The sequence below is a fragment of the Limulus polyphemus genome, unplaced genomic scaffold (assembly GCF_000517525.1).
Source record: "Limulus polyphemus unplaced genomic scaffold, Limulus_polyphemus-2.1.2 Scaffold76771, whole genome shotgun sequence".
Classification (NCBI taxonomy): domain Eukaryota; kingdom Metazoa; phylum Arthropoda; class Merostomata; order Xiphosura; family Limulidae; genus Limulus; species Limulus polyphemus.
The window spans coordinates 1-14,929 of NW_013742367.1; the positions used below are offsets into that span (position 1 = coordinate 1).

The following is a 14,929-nucleotide window of genomic DNA, read 5'->3' on the forward strand; positions in this document are numbered from 1 at the left end:
GTAAACTAAAACGATTGATTTCTCAACTAAATACTGAATATTTTTGTTTGCCTAAAGAAATATGAAAAATCATCATGTGGGACGTTAAATCCTGCTAATCAGTGCTTGCTTTGAATGGATTGAAAGACTGTTTTGAGTATGATGGCATCTGTCTTCTTAACCATGAAGAATACTAGGAGCAATATTTTGATGTGGACTTGTTTCAGTTAGTTTGAATTTGATCCTATGAACGATGTCTGACATTGGGTCCAACAATGGTTTGATGCAAACAACATCCAGAATCTGCCTTCTCCACACTAGAAGTTTGACCTGAATTCAACTGAATTGCCTTAAGGCGTTTAGGAAAACTTTCTGAGGGATAGTAGAGTCACATCCCAAAATGTTATCACACTGGGAATTACTTTGTAAGAGAAGTGGCAGTCTTTTTTACAAGATGTAAACCAATACTTGATGACAATTGTTAGTGAGAGTTCGTGCTATGATAGTGCTAAAGGTGAATCCACTCTTTATTGATATGGTACATCAGTGACAAACCATAATATCCTCCTTTTGAAGGTATGCTGCTCCAATACTGGTAATATAATGAAAACACTAAAATCTTAGGTAATTAAATACTTATTAAACGAACGTATATAGACGGAATGATGTGATGTAAACACAATGAACTATATATATGTTTAAAGCATATCATATTTTAAGTCTGTTATATAAATATACAATAAATGTTTTCCCCTTAGTCTAACACATAACGCAAAAACTAACCTGTTTTAGTTAGAAACTAAAGTATATGTACAAAACTGAAATATCTTTTTAACAACGTAGAGTATTTTGATGTGGCAGCGGTATGGGGGAACTGGTTTTGGGTGAGCCTTTAAGTAACTTATCAGCTTTTGAGCTGTGCCCAGGATCCTTTAGTTGCAGTAGCCCCTTTGATAATTATGCTGCAGGCCGAACCTCTTTCCTCTACTTGTTTGCTCATTTTCTTTAATAGATGTATATGGCATTACCTCCTTCATTTTCTATCCAACAATAATTAAAACTGATTATGTTCAATATAAAAAAAAATATATTTTAGTATTGTTTAAGAACAAGCTTTTACTCCTAATTAAACGATAAGTAAACATTTGTCCACTCCGGCATTTCTTTAAGTACTTTTACTCCCTTTTTTCTAAGACTGAATTTATAGTTATAATTGATAATTTCATGTTAAAATACCCAACATAATACATTAAATCATAGAACAACTAGACTTAGACTAAATGTATTTACATTAATACTTTTTTTTGGTTCTTTACGCGTTTCGTTAAACCTCTGGTGTCGTTTAGGAACTGAAAACGAGGAGTAGATAAAATGAACAAGCAGCTTTTACGCATTGCAGGACTCAACTTTAAAATCATGACTAGTTTCTGAACTCACCTGACCAGTGGCTATGAAAATCGCTGTCACAATATTGGCAGCTTGAGCATTGAAGCCGCCAATACTTCCTGCAAGAGCTGAGCCAACTAAGTTTTTGCTTATATTTACGTCAATAAGAGCTTGTACAGTTGTCTTCAAGACCTGTGGAAATCAAATTTAGGCTTTGGTGCTTTAGATAAAGTAAAAGAGAGTCGATATTTTTTAAAGTTATGAATCAGTATTAATCTTAATGTTAAGATATTTTGCGATTCAGTCAATTGAAAGTGTTGAGAATTGATCGTTACGTTTTTAGAAATAATTAGTTTAATATTTGAAGGACATGCATATCGCATTCATCACAAAATATGAATATAATACTCCTTTGAAGGACTTATACTTAGTAAGTGTTGGAAATAATAAACACAAATTAGTAACTTTGAACAAACACCAATATGTTTTTAAGTACATACTATAACTTAAATTAGATCAACATGTTGTATTGTCAAAAAAAATTCCCCACTATAGGCGATATTAACATTCAAAATTATAATTAAAGAATGTATTTCCATAGAATATGGCCTTTTGGTGTTACATACCTCTTCTACAATTTGTTTTGAAACTTCGGCTTCACAGACGACTGACTTCCCTCTACTCAGAATCCTAAACAGTAATCAAAACTTGATTAAGTCTTTAATTACATAAGCAGATCCTTATTGCGTTGTTTTACTGTCAAATTTTGCCTAGCATTTCTCCTTTTGTCAAATCATGTGAATTTTTGTAAAAAGAAATGAGTAAATTAGAATAAATTACCCCCAATTCTTCACAAACATTAATTTATAACGGAAATATTTAATTTTTGCCGTATTTTTATATTGAAAATGTAACATATTATGTTATCTTATAACTATATACCATTTACACAATGCTGATCAGTTATAAATTGTCCACAATGTTCACTGTAAATTCTCGAAAACATTATTGTTATCATGATTTTATACCACTTGGTATTCTCTGGAATAATAGCGAAGAGTAGAAAATACATCAAGCTCTGCTACAAAAGCTACACTGACATAGTGTCTCTTACATGTTTACATTGGAAATTTACAAAAATACTGATAGATGAATAAATGTCACAGACACTGGTGTGATTTTTGCAATACGGCAAAATCCAGCAGCACTCAAAAGTGCGATTGGTTTCTCCAGGGGGTTAGCGGTAAGTTTACGAACTTACAACGCTAAAATACGGGTTCGATATCTTGTGCTAGACATAGCGCAGATAATCCATTTTGTAGCTTTACGCTAAAGCAAGCAAACAGAGGAAATATTGTTTGATTGTCTCGTGAATTAATGCATGAGATACACCGTTCTTATAAATATTCAAGTATCATAAGAACTTAAGCACAAATACATTTAATGAGAATTAATGTTTATTATAAATAGACAAGATTTAGTTGCTGCACAATCTTTAATAAAACATCAGTTTTCCTCTAAAAATATAACCTTGTTTTTATTAGAATCTTAAAATCTTACTGAGATTATGTTTCTTGAGGATCTCCAAAAATATACTTCTTGTAAGTTGTGCATTTGAGTTCCAAACATGAGAAAATACCCTTTACACATATAACACTCGGAACTCCTCGGCCGATTCCGGTACCTTACACCAAAGCTTTGCCCTGGAAAAGTCTGTATAGCTCTAAATTAATCCTTATAATCTTTAAATTCTGTAAACTTAACCCACGCAAATTTTTCAAACAATTTTTAGACTTGCTTTACTACTGTTTCTCAGAACAGGTGTGGAGCGTGATGGAGAATGTGGACGTACAAACTGATTGCAAGATATACCCCGACCACAAAACTCAGTCTTGCACATTTGATTCTGAGATTGGTGGTGAGGGAAAACATTAAGGTGATTAAAAATCGCAAGGGACTGATTGTCACCTGATGTCATTCAACCCATTTATCTTTATATATTACCAGCTTCCTGGAAAGATTTAACGAGATCTGGGAGAAGAATGGATGTATCTAACATCAGTTCGCAAGCCATTGCTTATTTTTCTTTATGGGTCAGCCATTAACATAGCGGAGCATTTTACTGAGGAGCAGGTAGTAAATTAGGACATAATCTTGGCAGAATTGTGGCAGCACTTAGACCTAATAGGATTAAGGCTGTTTCAGGACTGAACCTTAAAAAGCATAACCAGTGAGTACTTACTGAAATTTCAGCAGTCTGTGTCAACAATCTCCGATACACCCATGGAAAAGCTTATCAAATACGTCTCCATGAGATAAGACCACGTACTGGTTGATAAGTTCATAGAGGGACTTATCAGTAAATGTTACACCCGCACATGTATGTATCTAAATCTCCTATTTTTAAATGAAGCCACGCCATAAACCATCAACCTTAAGAGAAACCATCAGCGATATCTAATAAACAGTAAAAACTTCATGTAACTTTACCTCCTGCTTCTAAAGAGAGGATGTATAACTACACGCTTTTTTGTGTTGGAGTGCCGAATTATGGCAGTCAGAAGCAGAGAGTTATGGCCAGTGGCACATTCAACAACCAATAAATTATCCATTTGGGATGTGCTAATTTTGACTATCCTATTCAAAGGAGCTGGAACTATAGGCTCATTTGTACTTACTGCCAAGACAGTGGTAGGAGTAGCTTACGAGGATATTCTGTTGAAAATTATCAACTCAAGGTCACATATAGCCAAGATAAATATCAATAATACAACCACTAAGCTCCCTGAGCACCTCGAAGAGTTTGTTAGCATTGTGTGAAATTAATATGATTCTATCAAAATGAAGGAAGATGCCCTTGTGAGTCCACATGGCCAATTTGGTTAAATAATTCTGTTCCAACATTATACCGATAATGCCAACACCAGTTCGATCAAGCAGTTACCATGAAAACTATCTTGGATCAGGTAACATGTGGTTAAGAAAGAGATAGAAAAGGTTCTTTAACAGTGAACCATCCAACCTTCTCAAAGCACTCAGTCCTCACCAGTAGCCATCGAGAAGAGAAAGGAGTACATTCGTAGGTTCTACATGAATTTCATATGCATTTAAAGTAATTTTCATCCTTTTCTAGTAGTCCCTAGTTTAGACATATTTTCCTGTTAATTTAATCAGTACTTGAAATTTTGAAATATTTTCTTTATATGATGAAACAATCATTTCCACGAGAATGGTAATGATATGGGGGCGCCAAAATCTTAACATCTCACGTTTTTAACAAACTAATTGGTGTTTTATTCGTTGCAATGCAATAATTGTTAGCATGAAGCTCGTCAAAAATATATTACAGAATTTTGTAGGTTATTTTATAAGATGTTTGGGGCTCTTGAATGAAACTTATTAGAAGCGAAAAAAAGTGTTTTGTGACAGTAAAAGATATATTTTATATACAGTAAATTAGACATTTAAGTCCAAATTTAGGCTAAAACCTTATCAAAAGAAAATTTAAACTGTGCTGTTTTTTGTTTTTGTGATTTTGAATCCAAAGATGTTTTTTTTTTTTTTTCAGTTTCAGGGCACAGTGAATTAATACAAGATCTCATGTTAGGATGACTTTGTTCTATCACCTATTTATAATTAAAACGATGGCATTATTTTATTTCAACAATTCAATAGCGTGTAATGTTAAGGTATATATTTATGTATAGGAAAATATATGATTCACTGTTATGTAGTCCCTCAGTGGGTCAGTCGCAAGTTTACTAAATTATACTATTAAAATATGGGGTTCAATTCCCCGTGGTAGACAGAGCACCGAAAGTTAAATTTATTACTCCATCGGTGGCTCAGCGGTACGTCTTTGGGCTTGTACCGCTAACACTTGGGTTTCGATACTCGCGGTGGGCAGAACACAGTTAACTCATTGTGTAGGATTACAATAAATAAACTTTTAGAAAAAAGGTTTTAGTTTAAATGAAAACACTGGCTTCTAAAGTAGGGAAAATTTTGTCAACGTAGCATGTATTGCTGTATATGTTATTCTTAAACATACTGTGTGTGTTTGTTTTTTATAGCAAAGACACATCGGGCTATCTGCTGTGTCCACCAAGGGGAATCAAACCTCTGATTTTAGCGTTGTAAATCCGTAGACTTACCGCTATCCCATTGGAGGACAAAAATACTGTGAAACAGTAACATGAATGCAACCCATAATCTCCCGCAACTACTGTAAACTGGGTGTGTTTGAGATATATGTTAAGACCTAAGTTAATAAAAAATGCTTAGATGACAAGTGTCGTACAGCATTTTTCCAAAAGGCCAATATAGATAGAACATTTTAAAATTATCAGGCGTGTTAAAATAAAATATACTGAAATAAAAGGTATCAAACTGTACCGAAAAGTTTTGATATTTTAATTTTACATTAATTCTTAAGAAAAAACACACACATTAAAGAATATTACCTACCAGTTTACTGCAGAAGACTTCTTGTCGGAACAAAAGTTCCCACTGAGACTTAAGATCTCAAGATCAGGGAAGATTTCCTGAAGTGTCTTCAGTGCTCGGTCAGTACCCTGTTAATTTACAGATCAATAGGACAAGCACTTTTATTAACTTATGCCAGATTTTAATAGGAAAATGGAGATATTCTTTATACAAAGATCATCACATATATTAATTTATTTTGTCAGTTACAACTCAGTGATCTGTGTTGTTATATATCAGATGAAATCTAATACTTCTTGTTTTCACTTATTACATGACACAAAGATAGAACCCATACATGGATCAAAACTTGCCATACAACATTTGTACATTTCTACATTATGTCCAGAATACTACTTGTTCATTTCAGTTCAGTATGCAAGATTTTTATAAAGTGTATAAAGGAAAAAGTTCATGTACATTTCTTATATTTTGCTGAGTTCATCGTACTACACAACAAAAGCATTTTATGCTCACTACTCAGTAAGATTAAGCTGAGTCCGACATACAGTTATTGGTCAAAAGTTCAGGCAGGGTCAGTCTACAAATATTCAGAAAATATAACTTATGTTGGTAATTCAATAACAAAATCAACTTAATTCTACTCTGTTCAGACTAAATATCAAACGCCAGATAATTATGTGTCTAGCTTAGATTAAAAATTACACCCCATGAATAACAGTTTCTAACAAGTATACTGAACATATAATACAAGTCTTTATTTATATTTTCTTATATAATACTCATGTTTCACCATAGCCCAATATGCTTTAAGCAGATATCATTAATATATCTAAGACAAATCACTTCAAGAATTAGATACACTAACATGTTATTTATGAGAACTACAAACATCTTAGTTTATAAAATACTGACCTACAGCCTAATACAGTACTATCTGCAGTATATAGCATGTGATCAATTAATAGAATAAATCACCGTAAACAAAATATAATGGACATTCCCCAAAACAATTTAAGCTAATATGATCATAGAAAGTTTCTTCATTTAGAAACTCTACAAAACATATCATGCACTTGAAATCCATAATTAATATCATTATTTCCGTAGTGCTGGAATTTTGGACATTACTTTACGTTTAATTTAATTAATGGAAAACATATCTGTATGTCAATGAACTTAACAATCAATGAAAAACGAATTTCTCTTTTCTTTCACTTTACATAACGATACAGAAAGCTAAATGTACATTCATGACATTCTCTTTCTCAAGATTTCAAGGTCACTGACCTTAACAGTCAGTAAAACGTATTTATGATTTCCTTTGTTTTACAATACGATTCAAAACAGTAAATTTACATTCATAGCATTCAATTTCTTAAGATTTGACGGTCCTGATGGATCAGATAATACAAGTTCACATAAACAAAACATATAGGACACTCATCAATATGACTGAATCTATGATGCTCACTGATCTCTTCTTACGGAAAATCCCCAAAATATAGAATACACTAACAGTCCATGACTAAAAGTTGTAAATCAGTATTATATACTCCCTAGCTTAAAATATGGGAAATATTTCATGTTCAATGTGTTTGGGTAGAAGAATAAATTATATTAGAGATTCAAGTGGATTAATTATAGCTGATGGTTGTTCATTTACGCATTGATACTAATTTATCATTAGGATCATATATTTTCAAGAAGTAACAGAAGATGGAATAAAACTTTGTTTGTTTGTAAGCAATGCTTTGACCTATTATTGAGATGCTTTTTATCCTACTGACCTTTGTTTTAGTAATATAATTGTCAATGACCACAAGTTGAGAAAACAAAAACCTGTTCTCTGTCACATAATATTTGAAATCACAAAAATGCAATAGTAAACTGGTAACATTAGATTTTGTTAGCTTTTCGTTAATTAATATTAGAACGACAATAGTTTTAAATGAAAAAGGACTTCGTATCATTGTTTTTTTTTAATGATAAATGAAAAATTAATCGTGGTAATTGCTAATCTTAATTCCTTTCCTATTTTAGGCAAAATTTGATTTTAGCGGCAAAAAAAACGCTAATTTAAAAACATATGGTTAGGTATTGCAGGAAAGACATGAGACAAAAAATTAAAGTGAAACACAAGTCAATTATGTTTTGAGCTGTAATATCATTGTATAATGATTCTGTAAAAATATAATTAGAAATCCACTAGTTATAAAATAAATGAGAAAAGTCAAACCTTTCTTTAATATCAACTGCATTCTTACTTAACACGGTTCAGATTCATTTAGCTCTAAAGACAAGGATCGTAACTTTCCTTAGACCCATTTTTCTTCATGGTTTGTTTTACTAGTGCATTGATTTGCGCTGTAAACGCTGAATTACGTAACTCTCCTCATCAACTACATCCTTTTCCCTCTTCACATATATTTTACTTTAATTTCTCTTTCAGTCTACCCTCTAGTTATACTGCTGTATGGAGACGTGCACTATTTGACTGAACACTATTTAATCAGTCAAGCTTTAAGTTGTTCTTGTGAACCATTAGTCGAAAAACATCAATAACGTTTTGAAGATCTATTTTTGGGGAGGGGTATCTCCCAGAACCCGGCCTGTCAATCTTATATATCTATAAGCTTTCTTTATTTGGATAGATACTGTTAATTTTTACTTTCTTACCCAGCCTGCAAATCCTAAATATTAATGAGCTTTCTATATTTGGATAGGTACTGTTAATCTGTACTTTCTAACTTGACTGGCAAATATATATCTTTGATCTTCATTTTTCTTCACTCAGGTATGGGCGTAGCGGTGATTTCAATCTTTCTTTATGAACTTAACTAATATAATAGACATTTGTGACTTTGGTGGAAGAACGTTAATCTTTATAATATTTACTGGGCTTCAGATGAATCTCCTTCTGCTCCTCCTGGGTCTCCATCCATTCTAGGTTTTATGATTGGAAACTGCAATAGACTCTTAATGTCAGGGTTGTACAGTTCAGTCGCCTTCTTAAACACATTTGATCTTAACTGAAGGCATGCAGGTTGCATGATGGTGTGTCATTGGCTCTTATTAGCTGAAGTCTTCATCCTAGACAGTTTTCCTAACATAATATTATTCAGTTACGATAATTGGGACAACTTGCTTTTTTACAGTGATGTCAAATTCAACTTCCTATCTATCTTGTACTATCTTCATTAACGCCCTGAAGTTATATTGGGAATAGCATACTGGTGGATAAAATGTCTTTTTCAGTGTTGTCAGATCATATGAATCTATATCTCTCTACCTGGTGTTAAATCTTAAGCAGCTTTTAACCTTGGGTTCATTTGGATAACCACTTATATTTCTCTGTAGTAATAAAGTAGGCATTATTCGGGTCCAATGTCAAATTGATTCATATACAAAGCATTAACCTTTGTTAAGTAGACTGGGATGAGAATATGGTCTGATATTTATGTAATATTGTATCTGTGTTGGTGTGTAATTGTTGATGGTCATTAATCTATTTTCTATTTCGTTGTCTCTTATCTTTCCTTTTGGGCAATGCAAAGAGTTTTAAATACTTACTAGTTGTTCCTCGCTTTCTCCTTTTCATAATAAGTTTTTTCCTGTTTCTCCTATGTTGTAGAGTTTACTAGGGTCTACTCATCTTGCACTATGAATAATAACCTTATAGTTTCCTCAAGCAAATCATTATTATGTAGGTTTGTATTATCTATTATCTGATACCATTGTTAGCATAGGCTTTCTTATGGGGTTTACAGTATGTATCAATGTATGATATTCAGAATATAGACTTTCACCATTTTCTGTTATCCTTGTTTTATATTATGCACAAAGAATGGTTCTGATTTCCTCGGGAAACACTTCTTCATCTTCTCTTCATTATGTTCCATTTGGTCTAGTTCCAGACTAATAAATTGCCAGTACCATAACAATAATCTATTTAGTTTAAGTCTTGAAAATTGGCGAGAAATGCTCCAAATATTTCTGGGTATTCCTTTCTGAACAATTGCTAGACTGTCTTCTTATTGGATTCTAGATTTAATGATACAAAGTTCCTATCGTTCCTAATGGTGACTCCTCCACATTTATTGGTGCGTTAATCTGGGGTTACTCCTCGTTTTGTGGTATCAATACATGATCTATAAACTGTTCATTATTCTATTGAGGAAATTGGAACCCAGTTGGGAGGTCTTTCGAAAATATCATTCTGGTCCGTGTAAGATCTAGCTATTTTGTTTGATTTTTGGTGTTTTTATCACTATATTGAGTGTGGATTCATAGGAACTATGTTCTATGGATTTAATCACCACATTATGTATGCAGAAGTAAATTTTTACTGGCTACATCATCAAATGATCAGCAAATCAAGCTGGGATTTCTCTAGTCTGAACACAGATATGGTCAGGTACATGCAAGCTAGTTGGGTAATTCAGGTTCTGTAGTGTTAATGTTCCATGGTAATATCAGATCAGGTCTAAGGTCTGGAGAGCTGGGTGGATTTTGCAGTGTCCTGAGTGGCAAGGCAATCCATACTGTATGAAGAGATATTTGCTTCTTTAACACCACTCTGACATAGTAATAAAGCTAAGTGCACTCAGATATACCCATTGTATCATTTCTATGAAAACAGGTCCAAGGTCCTTGGACTTGAATCTAGTTTTGAGAGGTTTCTCAGTTGTAGTTGTAGCAGGACGAACTTTCTAAGTATGAATACATCCCTTGTATCACCACTATAAAAGCTTAAGCCAAACGAACATCAATCCTACTAAGTTTTGGTGGGTTCCTTAATTAATTGTTGATAACATGTGATCGCACTTGCTGCCTGATAAGTATTCCCTTGCATAATTCGGCCTAAGGAAGTTATTTCCTCGGGGTCTAATGTAATCTTAGCATTTTATGGTTTCATTGTGTTTGTGTGTGATGCTCCTCATCACATACAATTTCCAGAATTTCCTATTTTATACTAGTAGGCTTGTGGTTAAGTAGAGTGAAGGAATGAGGGCGATTTGTGACTATTAGGTTTGTATGGTAAAGTTAGTGGTTCTCTTCAACTCCTATACCTTGTCTTTCTCATTGGGCATGAGGAAAGGTTAAGACATGGGTTTCACATTATCATAGAAATATTATAGAAAAAAGAATATTGGTTCTTTACAACATTAAAAAAGCCTATTAAGTTGGGTTGTGGGAAAAGAAGAATTAATGAGATCTTTTTCTAAAAACGAAAACTTACCTTCGAAAGCATGTTCATTCCCATAGCATCACCAGTGACAGCAATGAAACGAATAAAGAGATAGCGTCCAGCTATTTTAACATGTAGCTTTTGAAGACGAGCAAATCTAAATGTGAAATATATTTATTTAGAAATCTATGTACCAATGAGCAAATATATAGGCCTTTAAATGATATTTTTTGGAATGTACATAGTTTATAGTTCACACACATAAAAGTTACTAGTGAGCTCGTACGAACATCAAACACGTCACACTGATTGACTGCCTTAGGTTATAAAGAGGAGGGGGAACTTGAGACCAGGAGGTCCCATGATGTCATAGTTCTCCGTTGTGCCACTAGATGTCGTGTTACTAGGGGCGCGTTGCTGGAAGGCGAGAAATGGCGCTTATGTTTCGTGACGTCATAGTTCCAAGGTATGCAACCAGACGGAGTCTTACTAGGGGCAGAAAGTTCCAAAGTGTAGTACGATGAGGTCATTGAGCGTGCAGATGGTTCACGAGAAGCACCAGAGAGAGAGTTGTAGATCAACAGATATCAACGTGTTTCAACATGTGTTTACATCATCAACTTTATAGTTTTCACTTCAATGATAATATTTCATCTAATTTGCATAACAAACTTTTCATAATTATACTAGCTTATCTTACATAGTCTTGAAAAGGAGTGTTTTTCTTGTTAAAAGTTTTCAATCTTGAAATATTGATTCAACTTTACACTTTACATATATTAATATACTAACACTATGTATCTAGCCATTCGTATGTTTAATGTTACCCACAAATTATTAAACATTTTATGTTCATTTTACCAAAACGTTTGTACGTTTCTAAAACGTCAGACTTAGTGTTGAACAAAATTCCATTCACGTAAGTAAGTTTTTCGGATTTTCTAATACAACAAATTAAATATCAACATTTATTCTTTTTAGTCACTATGAATTTCTGTAGAAAATCACTTTGAGGTACAAAACACTAGATTGCTAGGAATATAAAAAAAGGTGACTCAATTTTCTGGAATTTTAATCTTTGTGTTCCTTTCTATTATCAATGTCTGCGAGTTCAATTATTAAATATTCATCGTAAAAGTAATGTTCTTCTATTCAATCACACAAAACTTTGTCTTAGATATCTCCAACTGTGACATGTATCAGAACGAACATCTTTTGACTTTGAACTGATCTTTAGACAGTATCACTCTGTGTGCAAAATTATTATAAAAATATTCCCCCGGACTTTTTGTATGTAGTTTGTTTTACGCGCATTGTGCGTGCTCTTCCTCCCTATTACAGCCTGAGGCAGCCAATCAGCGTGAGGCGGCATTCTTTGGCGTCTAAATGGGCTCCTTAGGTAATCTCTCTCTCTCACACACACACACACATAGGTTGAATCAAAATAAATTATCATAGCTCAAATTGAATGAAATTTAGAGCAAACTTAATAAATGCATTCTAGTCTCACCTTTAAAATATTCTTGTTCTCTGATTTAGTTTTGTGAAATGTTAAAGAATTTGTCGTGAGACACTTTGTTTCGTTTTATAATTTGATTTTGCTGATGTTAATCAGAAAGTTTCATTTTATGCATCCACTGAATTTGAACTTGATTGATATTCATTAACATACTTATTTTGATATTATACTTTTTTTTAATGTAGTCACCATTTCTATCTGTAAAAAACAAAACAAAAACAACATAGGCTAAAACTAACAAATATTTATCCATGACCTACAACTGATCTGTCACAAAAGTGTCAGGTCAGACTAGATAACCATTTCTAACATCCCCCCAGTAGTTTATGATGTTAAAATCGGGTTTCGATACCCGTTGTGGTGGTGGTGGGCACAGCACAAATAGTCCACTGTGTAGCTTTTTGCTTAATAACAGACAATTTTCATTAACAATATTCTTGGTAGAAATCAATTTATATCTAATAAACATACTTAGTTTTACATACGCTATCAGGAATTATATTTGTACACGTTTTTATAATACGATAAACTTAAACATAAAATTCAATGTAAAAGAATTTGACTCACCGGGATATTTTGCAGTCTCCTACCTACTTAACTAGTCTTATCTGATGTCTAGACACGAAGAAAATTTCCATAGCTTCCAAACAAATATAACTGAACACGAAAATGTTTTCACGAATAAAAAGAACGTTTAAAGGAACTATAACAAATCCCAGACTTGTGGTTTGTTCCTAAGTCTTCTAAACTTCCTATATTTCGTTGTTGTAGCTTGCACGAGCTAGGTCTTGTCACTTTTCCCCAATGTCTCCCGGTGGATCAGCGGTAAGTCTACCGACTTACGAAGCTACAATCCGGGGTTCAATTCCCCACGCTTCGCATAGCTGACAACCCAATGTGACTTTGTTCTAAAATAAACACAAACTTTTGCACAAAATCATAAATTAATTCTCTTATCACTTTATTTAATATACATTTATGAAAATAGTTTATAATCAGCTCTGTTAAGTGGTGTTTAAACTTTGTCTTTAGCTATTTTATAATTAGAGTTACTCAAGTAGTTGTTCTGGTTACATATGCGAGGACATAGAAGGGGAGACCGACAGGTTGTCCAAATAAAATTATAACAAGAGAAGAAAAATCACGTGAGAAACAAAAAAGACGATTATTTCTTAACAAATATAAACCTCTGCTTTGGGATGGGCAGAAAAATTACGCACACACAGACACAAAAAGAAATCGACAAGTGCGTTACTTATAGTCGAGACTGCTCGGAACGGGATACAAATAGAAGTTTGAAGATTTTGTTCATTTTTCTTTGTATCTTACCCTAAATAGTTGTTACAGTATTTCGAAACATAAATTTTAAAATATCTTTTTAGCAAATATTGTTGTAATAAAATGAGAATTGCTATTTTTACTTAAAATTTGATATTGTCACCTTCTAAAGTTTTAGATTCCTGGGAAGATTGTTTCATTCTATGCTATATCTCAATCTCATGTGTTACAGAGATGTCAAGGAACAGGAAATTAAAGGGTTAGCTATATAGACAGGGAGCTGCATAACTTTTTTATACTTTTCAGTAACTGTTTAATCAAAAATTTTTAAATGATTCTGTCTTCATATTACTTGTAAATATTATACAAATTTCTAGGTGATGAGACTCATAATATAAACGTACTTTAAATATATACAAAAGATAGCTTTAAATTACGAGAAAGCATTATTATTTAGCTAAACATTAAGTGAATAAATCAAGATAATTACATTATCACATCATTAACGTGTTATTACTTAAATTTAAATAGTGATAGTAGTTCTAGAAAAGTAACCTACCGACTTGTGGAGTCAAAAACAATTTTCATATTTTCGAAGTTGTCCTTTTTTTGTAGCCATTTCATTACAGCTCTAACGAATGAACAACAAAAACGTGATATAAAATAGTAATAAACTGTAATCATCATAATGATAGCGTTTAAAAGTCATATGTTGTTCAAAATAATTAATAAATTAACTAATGTGTATTGTAGTTTTATTCATCAATTTCCGATGAAAGTTAAAATGTTGAATCATTTTATATCAGTTAATTAGGGGAAGAAACAAGAAAACGCCATTCTTCTGACGTAAAAGCAAAGATTGGAATAAAAATTACCGAATTTATCTTATTTCCACTTCGCTCAGTGTTAGTGAGTAAGAGTGCTATTCTTTGAAATCAGTCTAAGTCAGAACAGAAGGCCAAAACAAACCATAAATCAAGCATGTAAATTTTACCAGATGTAGATTAATATGAAGCGATCAATCTTTCAGACACTAGTTTCCTGTTAAGAATCCTCAATACTTATTTAAATAACTGAAATTTTAGAATAAAACAAGAATACCATTCAATTAAGATAGTTAATATTCAGTC

At 32.8% G+C, this 14,929-nt stretch overlaps 1 protein-coding gene across 1 annotated transcript; it reads right to left on the minus strand.

Moving 5' to 3' along the window:
- Nucleotides 1–1,416: 1,416 nt before the first annotated feature.
- Nucleotides 1,417–14,430, minus strand: LOC106477630 (3-hydroxy-3-methylglutaryl-coenzyme A reductase-like; the record flags this gene model as incomplete). The annotated part of the gene is made up of 5 exons (XM_013938174.1): nt 1,417–1,557; nt 1,992–2,055; nt 5,833–5,939; nt 11,054–11,159; nt 14,359–14,430. Coding segments are annotated over 5 exons (490 nt in total), but the record flags the coding sequence as incomplete, so codon positions are not given.
- Nucleotides 14,431–14,929: the final 499 nt, after the last annotated feature.